This window comes from Lagenorhynchus albirostris, chromosome 15, assembly GCF_949774975.1.
Source record: "Lagenorhynchus albirostris chromosome 15, mLagAlb1.1, whole genome shotgun sequence".
Classification (NCBI taxonomy): domain Eukaryota; kingdom Metazoa; phylum Chordata; class Mammalia; order Artiodactyla; family Delphinidae; genus Lagenorhynchus; species Lagenorhynchus albirostris.
In genome coordinates, this window is record NC_083109.1 from 78,012,368 (window position 1) to 78,026,464 (window position 14,097).

At 58.8% G+C, this 14,097-nt stretch overlaps 1 protein-coding gene across 8 annotated transcripts in view; it reads right to left on the reverse strand.

Annotated features, from left to right (window-relative positions):
* GTF2IRD1 (GTF2I repeat domain containing 1) overlaps positions 1–14,097 on the reverse strand; it is a 111,638-nt gene that overhangs the window by 65,737 nt on the left and 31,804 nt on the right. For 7 of the 8 annotated variants that reach the window (XM_060123112.1, XM_060123110.1, XM_060123109.1 and 4 more), the window contains exons 2-7: positions 11,236–11,364; positions 8,425–8,566; positions 5,379–5,534; positions 3,393–3,576; positions 2,271–2,581; positions 1,104–1,193 (exon numbers count right to left, since the gene is read on the reverse strand). In XM_060123112.1, coding sequence (XP_059979095.1) covers positions 1,104–1,193; positions 2,271–2,581; positions 3,393–3,576; positions 5,379–5,534; positions 8,425–8,566; positions 11,236–11,358 — 1,006 coding nt within the window. In that variant the 5' untranslated portion in view covers positions 11,359–11,364. The remainder of the gene's footprint in view (positions 1–1,103; positions 1,194–2,270; positions 2,582–3,392; positions 3,577–5,378; positions 5,535–8,424; positions 8,567–11,235; positions 11,365–14,097) is intronic. The other variant, XM_060123113.1, reaches the window with a different exon arrangement.

Here is a 14,097-nt window from a genome sequence, read left to right on the forward strand (position 1 = left end):
ATAACTAGAGCGATCATTTGGTTCATTAAAATTATAAAAGGCACATCTTTAATTTATTAAGTACTTATCTGTGCTAAGCACTTAATATGTATAATATCCTAGTTAATCCCTCAGGACAATGTGCGGAAATAGATATTATTCCCATTTTGCAGGTGGGAAAACTGAGGCTCAGAGAGGCTGAGTAACTTGCCTGAGATCACCCAGCTAGTATCTGGTGAGATTCTATCTCTGCTTGTATCTCCACAATGCCGTTCTGCCTGGACATCCAGGTCCCCTCCCTGCCTGGGATGCAGCTTGTTTGTGGCAGTGGTGGTCTCCATTCTGATCCCAGGAAGCTAGGTTTCTTAAAGAACCTTTCGCTGAAGGTGAGGCTGAGACCTCCACAAGGCAAAGTTGCTGGAAAGTCTCACTACATCCCTTTTTGGTACAAATGAATCCCAAACCTTCTGGTTCTCTGTTCTGTGTGGTACTTTTAAAATCTGTCTACATATTTTTTTGACCCTTGTTCCTTCATGAGGTGGAGTTTAATTCCTCTCTCTCCCTTGGGTATGAACTGGACCAAGTTCCTGACTTCTAATGGGTAGGATATGGCAGAAGTGACAGTGATTTCTGAGGCTGGGTCATAAAAGACGTGGTTCCTTCCTTACTCTCTCTCAGATCACTAGCTCCAAGAAACCAGTCGCCACGTTTTGAGGACACTTAAGCAGCCCTGAATAGGTATCCTGCCAACAGCCACATGCGTGAGGTGGAAGTGGATCCTCCAGCCCCAATCGAGCCTTCAGATGATCACAGCCCCAGCTGACATCCTGAGAAATTCTGAGCCAGGACCACCCAGCTAAGCTGCTCCCGAATTCTCACCCACAGAAACCGTAAGGTATAAATGCTTGTCATTTTAAGCTACGTTTGGGGGCAATTTGGCATGCAGCAATATGTAACTATTATATATTGGCTTCACTCTGGTTTCACTCACAAGTCCCTTGTGCGGTGCCGTTCCTCCTTTCTCTCACAAAGACCCAGTGGACACACATCCATTTCAGTAATAAGCACCACCCCAGTCCTGGATCCCCACTCTGGTCAGGGTGCTGCCACGGGCACTGTCCTACCTGACTTGTCATGGACGATGGAGAAGAGGATGCGCTTAGAGGCATGGACGTTCTGAATGAGAGGACCGCCAGGCCCAGTGGGCTTCTGTCCTGGACAAGGGAGCGGAAAGGTACAGGTTCCAGGTGGGCCCCAAGAGGGGTTCCCCAGATCTGGCCTGAGTGCGCGGGCTGGGGCTCTGGGGTAACAGTCTCCCCCACCAGGGAGAACCCAGGACTGAGCCGTGTGATCATGAACTCAAGGCAAGTTCCCTGGCCAGAGGCCCGAGACATCCTTTAGCAGAGTGTGCTCCCCGAATGGCAGATCGGGGAGGGCAGGACGTCCCAGGTCACATTTTACAGATGGGGACACTTGTTTCAGGCATGTAAGTCCCATCCCCCTGCTCAGCCCTCATGGCTGTGGCGGGGAGGGGGTGTCCTTTTTTCTCCTTCTCATAATAACAATAACAGTTAAGTGTAACTTATAAGCACCTACTCTGTGCCAAGCACTGGACTCGGTGCTCTAACACAGAGGTTCTCAAACTTGAGCACCCATCGGAAACACTTGGTGGACTCGTCAGTTTGCAGGCAGCTGGGGCTCACCCCACCCCCAAAGTGCCAGATTCAGCAGGGCTGTGGCTGGGCCTGAGAATGTGCATTTCTAACGTGCTCTGTCATTTCATCATCATAACAGCCCAGCGAGACAGGTACTATTGGCATCTCCATTTTACAGATGAGGAAACTGAGGCTCAAAGAGGTAGAGATTTGCCCTGGGACACGTAGCCATTAAGTACAGGGGCCAAAATATGGACACAGGTCTTTCTCATGTCCAGCTGTTCCTTTTCTTATGCTTCCAGTACCCCGAATCCACGCTGGGTGGAGGTAGTAGGTGCTCATTAAATGCACGTACCTGATTAGCATGTCTACTCTCTCCCTCCATAGACTCCCCTGGGAGTCCTTTCGGGCATCTCTTGGTCCCAGGCAAGGATACTGTTCACAGATGACTGGGCAGAGGCCCGGGGTCTGACTGAGTCCGAGCCACCACACCTTCTGTCCCGCCCCAGCTCCTTGCTCCGACGTGCCCCCTGCAGCCCTGAGCACTCCGACCCGCCCTGGGAAGCTGCCCCTGCATGAGTGACCTCTGTCCCCCACCCCCACCCCCCAGACTCGGGAGTCCCAGCAGCAGCTTACCACAGCAGTCTGGGAAGTCTTGGGCAGTGGGGGCCTTGGGCTCAGGCCCGGGCCGGCCGAGGCCCAGGTCACTGGAGGCAAGAGGGCAGGCGGGTGCCTCCTGCTTGAGCTCCCGCGTGGTGCGGTTGGCAAGGGCGGTGCTGTACAGGAAGCTGGCCACGGACGAGGAGGTGGCGGTTGGGGGCAGGTCCTGGGGTGGCCCCTTGGGGGCCTGGCCGTGCAGGCCACAGTCCCGAGACCCCTTGGCTATCAGGGAGATGCCATTCAACTCCACCAGGGCCTTCGAGTCCCTCCCGCCATCCTCAAGCGGCCTGGGTGAAGGAAAGGACACAAGACAGCTTCATCCACCTGTCCCACCAGGGGTATGTCTTCCCCGAGCCCTCCCTCTGCAGAACACGACAGCCCGTGAAGTATGCATGACCAGTCCCCATTTTACAGGTCGGGGTGCAGGCCCGGGTGGGGGTGTGACGTGCCCAGGGCCACACGGCTGGGCCATCCAAGGACCTGGGCCCTGCCCCTTGGCCTCTGTGCCCCCTCTCCACCAATCACATCCTTTCAGCTGCAGCTGATCGTCTCGCACCCCCTAATGCATCGCTCGTGCACTGGCCGGCCGCGGTGCCCGAGCCCTGACGGGCCACGTTCAGCCCTCAGGCTGCTTCCTGGCTGCCCCAGAGATCGGTACCCTCCCCAGCCCAGCCTCCATGACCTCATGACCCGTCAGTCCCTAATGGAGCCCTCGGCTGGCAACCCAAGCAAGCACCCACGATGTGGCTTCCTGCCTCCTGCTTTTGCACGGGCTGTTACCTCGAGTGCTACTGGCGCTATTTCTTCCCCAACCAAGCCTCTCTGCAACACAGAAGTCCCCCGGGGAAGACTTCCGTGACTCCACGCCTGGCTCAGAGCATGCTCTGTGACTGAGTTTCTGCCTCACCTCTGCCATTGGACTGGGAGCTCTTACAACCAGGGTCCCCTGTGGGAGTCTGAAGTCCCCTGCCCTCAGGCAGGACAAGCGGCCACGAGCGGCTGAGCCCGCACGGAAGCAGGTCATCGCCCGGCCCGGCCTGGCCCCCAGGGTCCAGCCACCCGGCCCCGGGCCGCTCCCAGGCGGGCTGCCTCACTCACCTCTTGAGCTTGAAGCGGATCCGGTGGCTGTGCTCCAGGATGGCCATGAGGGCCTTGGGGTCGTACTCGGCCGGCCTCCGGAAGGCCAGGCCCTCGGGCAGCCCCTGCACAGCCAGCAGCCCCGGCTCCCGGAGCAGCCTCTCGTAGGGCAGCGGCACCACGCTGGCCCGGCCCAGGGCCTCGCCTGTGGGAGGGGTCGAGGAGGGGGCCTAGTATGAGACGGCAGCCGGGCTGTGGTGAGCACGGGGCGCGCCCCGGAGCTGCGACCATGCTGAGTGACGCCCTGTGGTGCCGGATCCCTGGGAAACAGGACCCCAGAGGCCCCTTCACTGCCAACCTCCCACAGAATAAGCCCCTGCCGGCGGTGAGGGGGCGGCAGGGGCTGTGGACAGGGGCCTGCGGCCTGCACCTGAGGGCTGGGGCTGCCCCATCGAGGGGGTTCCCTGCTTCCCCCACCATTCTCCTCTCTGGGCATCTGGGTGGAGGGGAAAGCAGGCCCCAGGGCTGCGAGCAGGGGGTGAGGAGAGAGGGGTGAGGGAGAGAAACCGCAAGAAAACAGCCACAGGAAGGAAGGGAAAAGGAAAGCGAGGGAGAGGAGGGCAGGTAAGGAAGAGAGGAATGGAGAGGAAGCAGAAGAGAGAGGAGAGACAGGATGAGAAGCTGCTGAGCACGCGGGAAGGGGGGAGGGGAGGGAGGGCCGAGCATCTGGGCTCACAGACGTCTGCTGCCTCCCACCTGGAGCCAGAAGGAAGCCCCTCCCCTCATAATCACCTCTGATTCTGCCCGAGGCAGGCAAGGGGGGTTGGGGCAGAGTGGGCAGGGGTGCAGGGGGCTCTGGGCGTGAACCCTGCATCTGGCAAAAGCGTCAGCAGAGGCACAGCCAACCACGCGTGACAAGTCCTCCCGTCCCCGGGGCCAGCATGCCCACCAGGGCCTCCGGGCCCCCTACCCCTCTTGGCCTCCTCCTGACATCTAGACAACGACAGGAGTCCCCCCACCCCACCCCGACCTTTGCTCTACAGAACCAAAGAAAGGAATAAAGCAAATTAGAAATCATGGGGTGGGACCCTTAGGGACGGAAGGGACCCGCATGAGGTCACCCAGGGAGTGTGAGGTCACCACTGGGCCAGAGACTCTGCAACCTGACACTTCCCAAGGGAGACCAGGCCTGCCTGTCCCCTCCCCTCTTCCACCCCAAAGGTAGTACTTGGCTGGGCAGTTAGCCTTCACTCAGTCATTCAACAAACACCCTCTGAGAGCCCGCTGTTGCTGGGCTCTGAAGTGCAGGCTAGGAACAGCAGAAAGAGCAGATACAGTCCCTGATCCTGGAGAGCAACTGGGCGAGTGAGGACACAGGGCATAGTGGGTGCCCAGAGGAGGCCTTAACCCAGCTCAGAGCTGGGGGTTTCCTGGAGCTGAGCCTTAGAGAGCAATGCGGCGTCCACCAGACAGAGGAGGGGAAGGTCGGCCCAAAGGTCACAGCAGGTGTGAAATGAAGCCAGAATGAGCGGGAGAATAGGAGGTGGGTCAGCGTGGCTGGAGGGGGCTGGGGACGGGCCGTGGTAGGGTCTGAGGCCACGCCCAGGGTGACAGGGAGCCAGAGTAGGCAGCGGAGGGAAGAGCTTTGTGGTCAGACTTGTGCTTTGGGAAGATGCCCTTGGTCACAGGGCAGGTGGGGACAGCAGGGAGCTGGGCTGGTGGCGAGCAGACCAGGGCAAGCCTGGGGCCTCTTCGAGGCACGAGGGAGCAGTGAGCAGCGCCAGGGCAGGGGTGATAGGGATGGTGGTTCAGGGAACGGGGCTGGGACGGCAGATCCACGCCTGGGGATGCAGAACGAGGGAGGGCTGGGGGTGGGGAGAGAAGGAACCCACGCCTTGAGGTTCCGCCCAGGGCCTGTAGTGGGGCAGGAGGGGGCCTCCTCCTCTGGGCAGGGCTGGGGGCTCCCACCCGCCTGGGGGCCCCAAATGGAATGAGGAAGGATCTTACTATAAAGAACATCAAACACCTCCTCTACCATCTTCCGCAGAAGGTACACGTCCGAGCCATGTTCCAGGGCAGACCGTGGGATGTTCCGGCTGCCACCCTCACCCCGAGGCACCTTCTTGGGGTGCTCTGCCTCCGGCTCCTTCCACGGGGGCCCTCCTGTGGGACACAGAGCATGCGGGGCCATGGTGAGTACTCATCACACCACCAGCCCAGTGAGCTGGGACGTCCCTGCCCTGTGCTAAGCCCTGTAGCTGGGCACCCAACACGGAGTGCAAGTGGATGAATGAAGGAAGAATAAGTGGGTGAGTAAGGCCTGCCCCAACTGCCCTGCCTAGGGCCAGGGCTGCTTACCTCAGGGTTCCCAGTGCCCAGCAGAGGGCATTCATCCCTGCTCACCTCTAACTCGCTGTGTGACCTTACGCAAGTCCCTTCCCTCTCTGGGCCTCAGTCTGTGAGCTCTCATGAGAGACCAGATGGGCTGGCTCAGAACTGGGGTTCAACGAATGTCTGTTCCATCACCTACTTCTTTTTTCTTTTCTTTTTTTAAAAATATTTATTTATTTATTATTTATTTATTTTGGCTGTGCCGGGTCTTAGTTGCAGCACGCAGGCTCTTCAGTTGCGGCATGTGGACCCTTAGTTGCGGCATGCAGACTCTTAGTTGCGGCATGCAGACTTCTTAGTTGCGGCATGCACGTGGGATCTAGTTCCCCAAACAAGGGATCGAACCCGGGCCCCCTGCACTGGGAGCATGGAGTCTTAGCCACTGGACCACCAGGGAAGTCCCCCATCACCTATTTCTGAATTAACCAGTTGAGGCCCTAGTTTTCTGCTCTGCCAAATGGGGAGACAATGGGGACCCCACCAGGAAGCTGAGGGTCTGGGAAGAGGCAGGTTCATGCCAGGCTGGGCCAGGGTGGGGGCCTGGGAGTGTCCCTGGATCCCTGGGTTGGGAAGATGCTAGGCACTGCATTGGAAAGGGGATGAGAAGAGGGCTTGGGGGTGCCCCTCCCAGCTTGGAGTGTGCTCTCCTCTGGGACCTGAGAAGCTTGAAATAGACCAGCCAAGTTCCCGGTGCTATAAATAGCAGATCTGCCTGGCTCTGGGAAGCCAGGTGCACCTGCCCCAGGCCCCAGTCTGGCTCCCAGCCTGGCCATCTAGGGCCACAGGACCCTGCCACTGGCCACCCTACACCGGTCCAGCCCCCTGCCCAACCTTGGAGAGGGTACAGGTTTTGAGGGCCGGGTGGGAGAGGGGGCTGGCTGGGGAAGTGGCTGGACCCCAGTAACGATACGCCCCAGCACGGTGTGTGTGTGTGTGTTGGGGGGGAACAGCCTTCCCAGAAATGGCTGACCCCAGGGTCCAGGCCCAGGCCGGGGTCGGGTGATGGAAATGCTAATAACGGTGCGAAAAACAACAGCTGGTGTTTAGTGAGTGTAAACTAAGTGCCAGGCATTGTTCTACGTGCTCGCCGTGTATTAATTCGTTTAATCCTCAGATCGACCCAGGACAGGGTAGCACTGTCCTCCCCTTTCACAGGTGAAGAGGCTGAGGTCCAGCAGGCAGCAGCTGGCAGAGCCAGGATGTGGCCCTAGGTGTCTGCCTCTAGGGCCTGCTCTTAACCCCAAGATCTCTGAGTCCCAACTTCTGGGCTCAATGCCCGCCCAGGCTCTAACCCCATAGGACTTAATCCACCATGAAGGGGAAGCTGACCTGCCTCGGGAGCTCACCGCTAAGCTGGGGCATAGGCGTGGATGGAAGTTTAGGGCACAGGAAGCTGCAAGGGGTGGGGGGCAGTCAGGCATGGGCGCTGGGGCGGAGGGGCACCGATGGGGCCGGGGCGGGAGGGATGTCAGTCTGGAGGCTTGGGGAGGCGTCTGCCAGGCAGAGGGGAGGAGCGAGGGCCTTCCAGGTGGGGAACAGCAGGGACAAAAGGCAGCGGTGAGCAGGGACACACAGAGCCGGGGAACGTGCACTTCGGCACAGTGCAGCCTGGTGAGCACCAGGGATGCTTGGAGGAGAGAGTGCAGAGCCCGGGGCTGCTTATGAGGGGCCCTGACGGCCTAGGTAGCATTGAAGAGGTGGGGGCTTCAGAACGACCCCTCTGCCTCGGGGGTCCTGGCTCACAGCTCTGAGTGCTGGGGCTGGTCTCTTCCGGGAGCGAGCAGGACCCCTTGGCAGGAGTCCCGGGGGTGCCCATGCTGCATCCCTCGTTTTTTTTTTTTTGGCTGTGCCACGTAGCATGTGGGATCTTAGTTCCCTAGCCAGGGCTTGAACCCGCGTCCCCTGCATTGGAAGCGTGGAGTCTTAATCACCGGACCTCCAGGGAAGTCCCTGCATCCCCCGTTTTGAAGGGGTGCAGCCGAAAGAGCAAACTCCACCTCCATCACTCGTCAGCTGTGTGTCCCCTATGGTTGCACTCATTGCATCTCATTTTCTCATTTGTAAACCGGTGATGACTGTTTCCCGAGCCTGCTGGGAACAGTAAACAGCCCCAGCACGTGGCCCAGCCCGTGGCTCTATTTATCACATCATCCCTAACTGCTCCCGTTTCTAGAGCATTTCCTACGTGCTGGACAAGTCCTCAGTCACTTCATCCCCACGGGCCACCAGGAGGCGGCTCCAAGATTCTGCTACTGTAACAGGGTCAGCGCCAGCCTCTGACGTCAGGGTAAGTGAGTTCGTGCTCAAAGGGTGTCGCCCACAACAGGCGCTCAATAAGTATTAGCTGAGCACGTGCGCTGGGTCCCTGCCTCAGGGCCGCACAGGAACTGGGCCACAGTGTCCCCTTCTGTCCACGAGCACAGGAGGCAGCTGGGTCTGGCCTGCCCGGAGTCTCTATCGGCCGAGGGGCTGCTGTGTGACTCCAACGAAAACCGTGGCCGCCCCTGACGACGCCACATTGGGAAGCTTGCGGCAGCCCCTCCTGCCCAGTGCCTCCTCCCACACAGGGCCACCCGGTGTTGCTCCAGGGACCCAGCAACGCGCCAGAGCTCCTCCCCTCGGGGACAGTGGGGACTGGCCCTCTGCAGCCCCGGGTACTCACGGCAGAACCTGAGGAAGTCTGACTGCAGCTCCTTGCGGGCGTTCAGGAACATCCTCCCCTTGTCGGTGCCGACCACGAAGGCGCTCTCATCGTGCACAGCGACACAGGCCACTTCTGCGTTCAGCTTGGAGAGCGCTGAGCACTGCCGGGGGAGCAGGGGTGTGAGTCGGGGGGAGGACCCCCACTCCGGACACCCCCAGTGCCAGCTTTGGGGGGTGGGAGGTGAGCTCCCAGCTGCCCGAGATCCCACCAGCAGCTCCAGGGAGAGGTCACCGTCCCGACGTTCTGGGTCTTAGACTGCAGCGGGAATGAACGAACGACACCCACAGAGCTTGGCCAAGGTCAGGGGAAGAAGACAAGGTTACAGGGGCTGGAGGAGGACGCGGCCTGTGCCCCTTCCTCCTCCCAGGCCCTCCTTGCTCTGGGCTTCCTGCCTCGGGCCTGGCCCCAGCCTCAGGAATGATCCTGTCCTGGACTCTCTCCAGGTCCTGGATGAGGAGGTGGGAGGGGTCCCAGGAGAACCAAGGCACAGACAGATCCAGGCTTCAATCCTACATCGGCCTCTTCCTGCAAGTCACGCCCTTCTCTGGGCCCCAATTTCCAAATGTGTAGAATGCGGACAAGCGGCCCAGCTCCCAGAGCTGTAATGGGCTTGTTGTGGGGATTCAACGGGGCCTGGTTGGTGGGAAAAAGTCTCTAAACCGGGGCATCCCGTGTGGGTATGAGGCAAAGAGGTTCTTTTTGCAGCCCCAGAGCTGAGATTGGCAGGCCTACTGCACAGGAAGCCCTAACACAGGGGGCCCTGCGACCAAGACCACCAGCATCTCAGGCTTACTTCACTGGGAAAACCCTGCCTGCAAAGCTCGTGGCATACGGTCGGTGCCTGATAAATGCTGGTTTTTATCTGAGTTAGCGCTCTGCGGACAGTCGGGAAGCCTGGCTTCTAATCGCAGTTCCACTGCTGTGTGATCTAGGACAGGTTCTACAACCTCTCTGAGCCGTGATCATGCCTTTAGTGCCAGCTCCGGCTTGGAGTCGCTCCGGTGAGGAAGCTGGGGACATCTCAGGGCCAGCAGGACTGTCCCCCGCGAGCTCCTGGGGGCAGGGATGGTGTTCATTTCCGCCTCTCTAAGATGAAAACCAAACCCCACTGCTCCCTTGCCTTGTGGCAACACTGTATAACAAAGACGATAAACGGATTCAACCGTTTCCAAGGAGTGGCCAGCAGAGCTGGAGGAGAGCCTTCCCTGCGCTGCATGGTCACTTCTCAGCTGAGGAAGCTGAGGCCACAGCAGGGAGTAGACTCACCCAAAGGCACAGAGAATGGCGGTCAGGAGGAAAAGGGTCTGAGGCTGGGCGGGAGGAGGTGATGAACGGACAGCACTTTGGCCCCAGTCTTCCTGCAGGCCGCCTGAGAACCTGGCCCCAGGCCCGCTGGGTGCCGGCGTTAAGTCACTGCCAAGTAAGTGCCACTGTCACCCACGAGGTCCCTTAGGAAACCTGCAAAGGCCTTGTCGCAGGGCGGGGGGAGCTTGTCTCGTTCATGCCACCAGGACAGCTACAGGGTCACTGGCTCCTCCAAGGACCCTCTGAAAGACCCTCTAGACCAGCACTGGACCCTGGAATTTCTGCAATGATGAAAATGTTCTATTTCTACACTGTCTGATACCACAGCCACTAGCCACGTGTGGCCACCGAACTCTTGAAATGAAGCTAGTGTGATGGAGTAACTGAATTGTTTAATTTTCACAAATTACAATTTAAATATCGACTGTCACATGTGGCTAGTGGCTGTGGCATTGGCCGTCGCTGCCTGTGTCAACTGTACCTCCACCACCACACCACGCTGACACTGCTACCGGCACAGGGCTGAGCTCCTGGGCCCCCCCCCCCCATGAAGGCCACTCTGTACAGGGGAGGGGTCAAACCCAGCTGGCCTTCCCAGGGGTGTCTACCACCTCTGCCCCAAATACCGCCTAAGCAGCCCTTGAGCTGCCTGCAGCTGGAATAGCCTGGAGGGAGGCCCTTTGTCCTTGGGAAACTGTAGACTTTGCCCCTGGGAGCCCACTTTAAAAACTGATCATGCTGTGTGACATCAGGCAAAGTACTGCCCTCTCTGAAGTTCAACTTCACTGAACCAAAATGCAGGGGGTGCAGCTACCTGATGCCAGACAGAATTTTTTTTTTTTTTTAAGACACCCGCCCACCCTCTATCACAGAACTTGCCCCAGGAAAAGTCTACAGGAAAATGACGTTATTATTTTCTCTCTCCCTCTCTTTTTTGTTTTTTTGGCTGAGCCGTGCAGCTCATGGGATCTTAGTTCCCCTACTGGGGATCAAACCCGGGCCCTTGGCAGTGAAAGCTCTGAGTCCTAACCGCTAGACCGCCAGGGAATTCCCTGTTATTTTCTCATTTGGGATAAACTGCTATAGGTTTAGGAACGGAGGCAAGGGTACCAGAGGAGTGATGCAGTTACAGCCCTGGCTTCAACAGCAGGGGCGACAGCTTTCTAATGAATCACTGACGCATTACCCTCCAGGTGACCTGCTGGGAGGCAGACTTGTGACCATCCCAGGGACGGGACGTCAACTGTAAGAGGTGACGAAACGAAGACAGGGTGAGGGGGCGAGGGGGCGAGGGCTGGAGTCCCACACACTTGACCTCACTTAAGCCTCCCACCCCCGGCGTCGGCAGACGGGCCTCGTAGCAGACGGGGACTCTGAGGCTCAGGCCGGCGAGGGCTCCTGTGAGCAGCAGAGCTTATGAAGGCTGGCTGCCCCGCTCCTCCCGGGACGGGCAGGGGCCCTCACCATGGAATCTAAGGCAGACACGAGGCTCGTGATGATCTCGTCTTTGCGGGCGATGGCGGAGTTCCAGCGGTCAGGCCCACAGCCGTTTGTGGGGACGTCGCAGCGCTTTCCCAGCAAGGCCATGGTCGCCTGGATGGAGGAAGGGAAGAGGCGGAGGTGGCCGTGGGCCATAGGGCGTGGCATGCCACCACTAACCCGCCAGGCCCCCGGGATCCCCAAGGCCACCTCGACTTCCCGGGTGGGACAAATCAAGAGCTGGCCTTTTCTTCACCTAAGGGTCTTACATGCATGATGGGGTTTGAGCTCTGACAGGCCTGGACACACAGCACCTGCACACAGGTGTGGGAACAGACAGCAGGATAACGGAGGCGGGTGCCTCAGGGCACGTCTCCCGAGTCTGCACCCCCACAGCCAAAGCCACAAGCAGTGTGCCCGGCAGGCCCTAAACGCCAACTCTCCCCACGCACACCCCTCTGGCCATGGCCCTCCCTTGCCCACACACCCTCCATAGCGCCCTGCTGCCCACATTAGCTCCTGACTCCTCAGCTTGGTATTCAAGGGTCTAGACTCTTGTCCCTCGCCTCAACTCCTCCTTATACCCCATGCTCTAGGCACTCTAAGTGTCACCATCCTCCAAACATATGGACATCCTTCACGGCTCCTCAGCTGTCACCAGTTCTGTTCTCCCTGAGTGCCCTCCCTGGCCCCTTTGGCATCTACTGACTGCCCCCTTAGCTTTTCTTTTTTTTTTTTTTTGCGGTACGCGGGCCTCTCACTGTCGTGGCCTCTCCCGTTGCGGAGCACAGGCTCCGGACGCGCAGGCTCAGCGGCCATGGCTCACGGGCCCAGCCGCTCCGCAGCATGTGGGATCTTCCCGGACCGGGGCATGAACCCACGTCCCCTGCATCGGCAGGCAGACTCTCAACCACTGTGCCACCAGGGAAGCCCTGCCCCCTTAGCTTTTAATTGTCACCTCTGCTGGGAAGGTGCCCCGGATTGCCCCACCTCCTGCCCCTTCCTGCCCAGGCTGGTCAGGTGTCCCTGGCCTCCCACCTGTCCCCAAGCCCCCCATCACAGCTGTGTATCAAGTCACATGCTCCTCGGGGGAAGGCCGCCACCCCAAGGCCGTGGAATTTCGGTCTGCTTCCTGGCTTCCAGGACTGAATCTCAGAGGTGCAGAGAGATACCACGGGGCAGAGGCCCCTTCACCTCAGGTGAGGTTTCCCCAACATAGGACGTTGCCCCTTGTCATGAGGTTCCCGGAAGACAGAGCTGTATCCTCCCCCCTTGCTGAGGCGCCCTCAGATCAGGGCGTCATATCGGGGCTACAGCAGGCAGGGAACAAGTCTGCTGGCCCTGTATTACCCAGCCGGGCCTGGGCCCCACTAGATACAAAGGTCAGCCTCCCTCGGTCCCCGATCCATCCTGCCCCTCCCTTTCCTGACCCAGGAATCAGGTCCAGGGGGCCCACCCACAGGATGCCCCACTGCCAGCATCTTCCTATGGGGCAGCTGTCCCCTCGCCAATCCAAGCAAAGGAGAAGGTAGAGGGCAGAGGCAGGAACGCTCAGTTTCCCTCCCCGGGCTCAGACCTTCTAGTGCTCTGTGCAAGGGCCCCAGGTGGCCAGTTCAGGGGTGGGATCAGGGAACAGAGCTGCAGGCATCGGAGGGAGCCTGTGAGTCCTGCCCTCTCTGCTTCTTGGGGGTAAAGGAGTCTGTGCATGTAACTGGGGTTGGGGGTCGGAGGTCCTGGGTAGGTGATGGCTGGGCCTGGCACCTAATATAGTGCCAAGTCCATAGTGTCTTCTGTCCCCTGGACTGTAAGCTCTATGAGGTCAGGCACTGGTCTGCCAATCACTGCTGCACCCCCAGCGTCCAGCTCAGTGTAGTCCAAACCACAGACTGTAGCCTTTTACTGGGTTGTAAAATCGATGACACGGAACAGCAATTAGAGCACGTCACACATAACAAGGTGAGATGCATCCAATGACGGAGACGGAAACATTCAAAGGAATTAGGGATGCAGCAGAGCTTGGCTCTGGACTCCGTCCTGGCCCAAGTTGGCTACTTGGCTGTAGATAAATACTGATTTTAATAACAGGCCAGGGACTTCCCTGGTGGCGCAGGGGTTAAGAATCTGCCTGCCAATGCAGGGGACACGAGTTCGAGCCCTGGTCTGGGAAGATCCCCCATGCCGTGGAGCAACTAAGCCCGCGAGCCACAACTACTGAGCCCGTGTGCTGCAGCTACTGAAGCCCGCGCGCCTAGAGCCCATGCTCCGCAATAAGAGAAGCCACCGCAACGAGAAGCCTGCGCACCGCAACGGAGAGTAGCCCCCGCTCGCTGCAACTAGAGAAAAGCCGGCGCGCAGCAACGAAGACCCAACACAGCCAAAAATAAATAAAATAAATTAAAACAAAACAAAACAAACAAAAACAAAATAACTGGCCAGGTCAGCAGTTGGCCAAAATGTGTATGGGTTCACTTCGAAATGTTTATAAAATGTATTTCTTCTCCTAGGTTGCCTTATTTATTTATTTATTTTTGGCCGTGCTGTGTGCATGTGGGATCTCAGTTCCCGGACCAGGGATCCGAACCTGTGATCCCTGCACTGGAAGCGTGGAGCCCTAACCACTGGACCACCAGGGAAGTCCCGGTTGCCTTATTTTTAATAAAAGCTCGAAACCCACGTTATCAGGGATGCTGAGGGTATGACAGGCCCCAGTGGGACCTGCTAATGGACCAAGCATCAGCCAGGGGCCTTCTGTGGCACGAAGCCCAATCGCAGGTCTGTTGCACGACCAGCTGAGAGGTTTGCCTGCCTGGGGCGCGTGAAGTCTTGCCTCCTCCCCTCAGCCGCCCC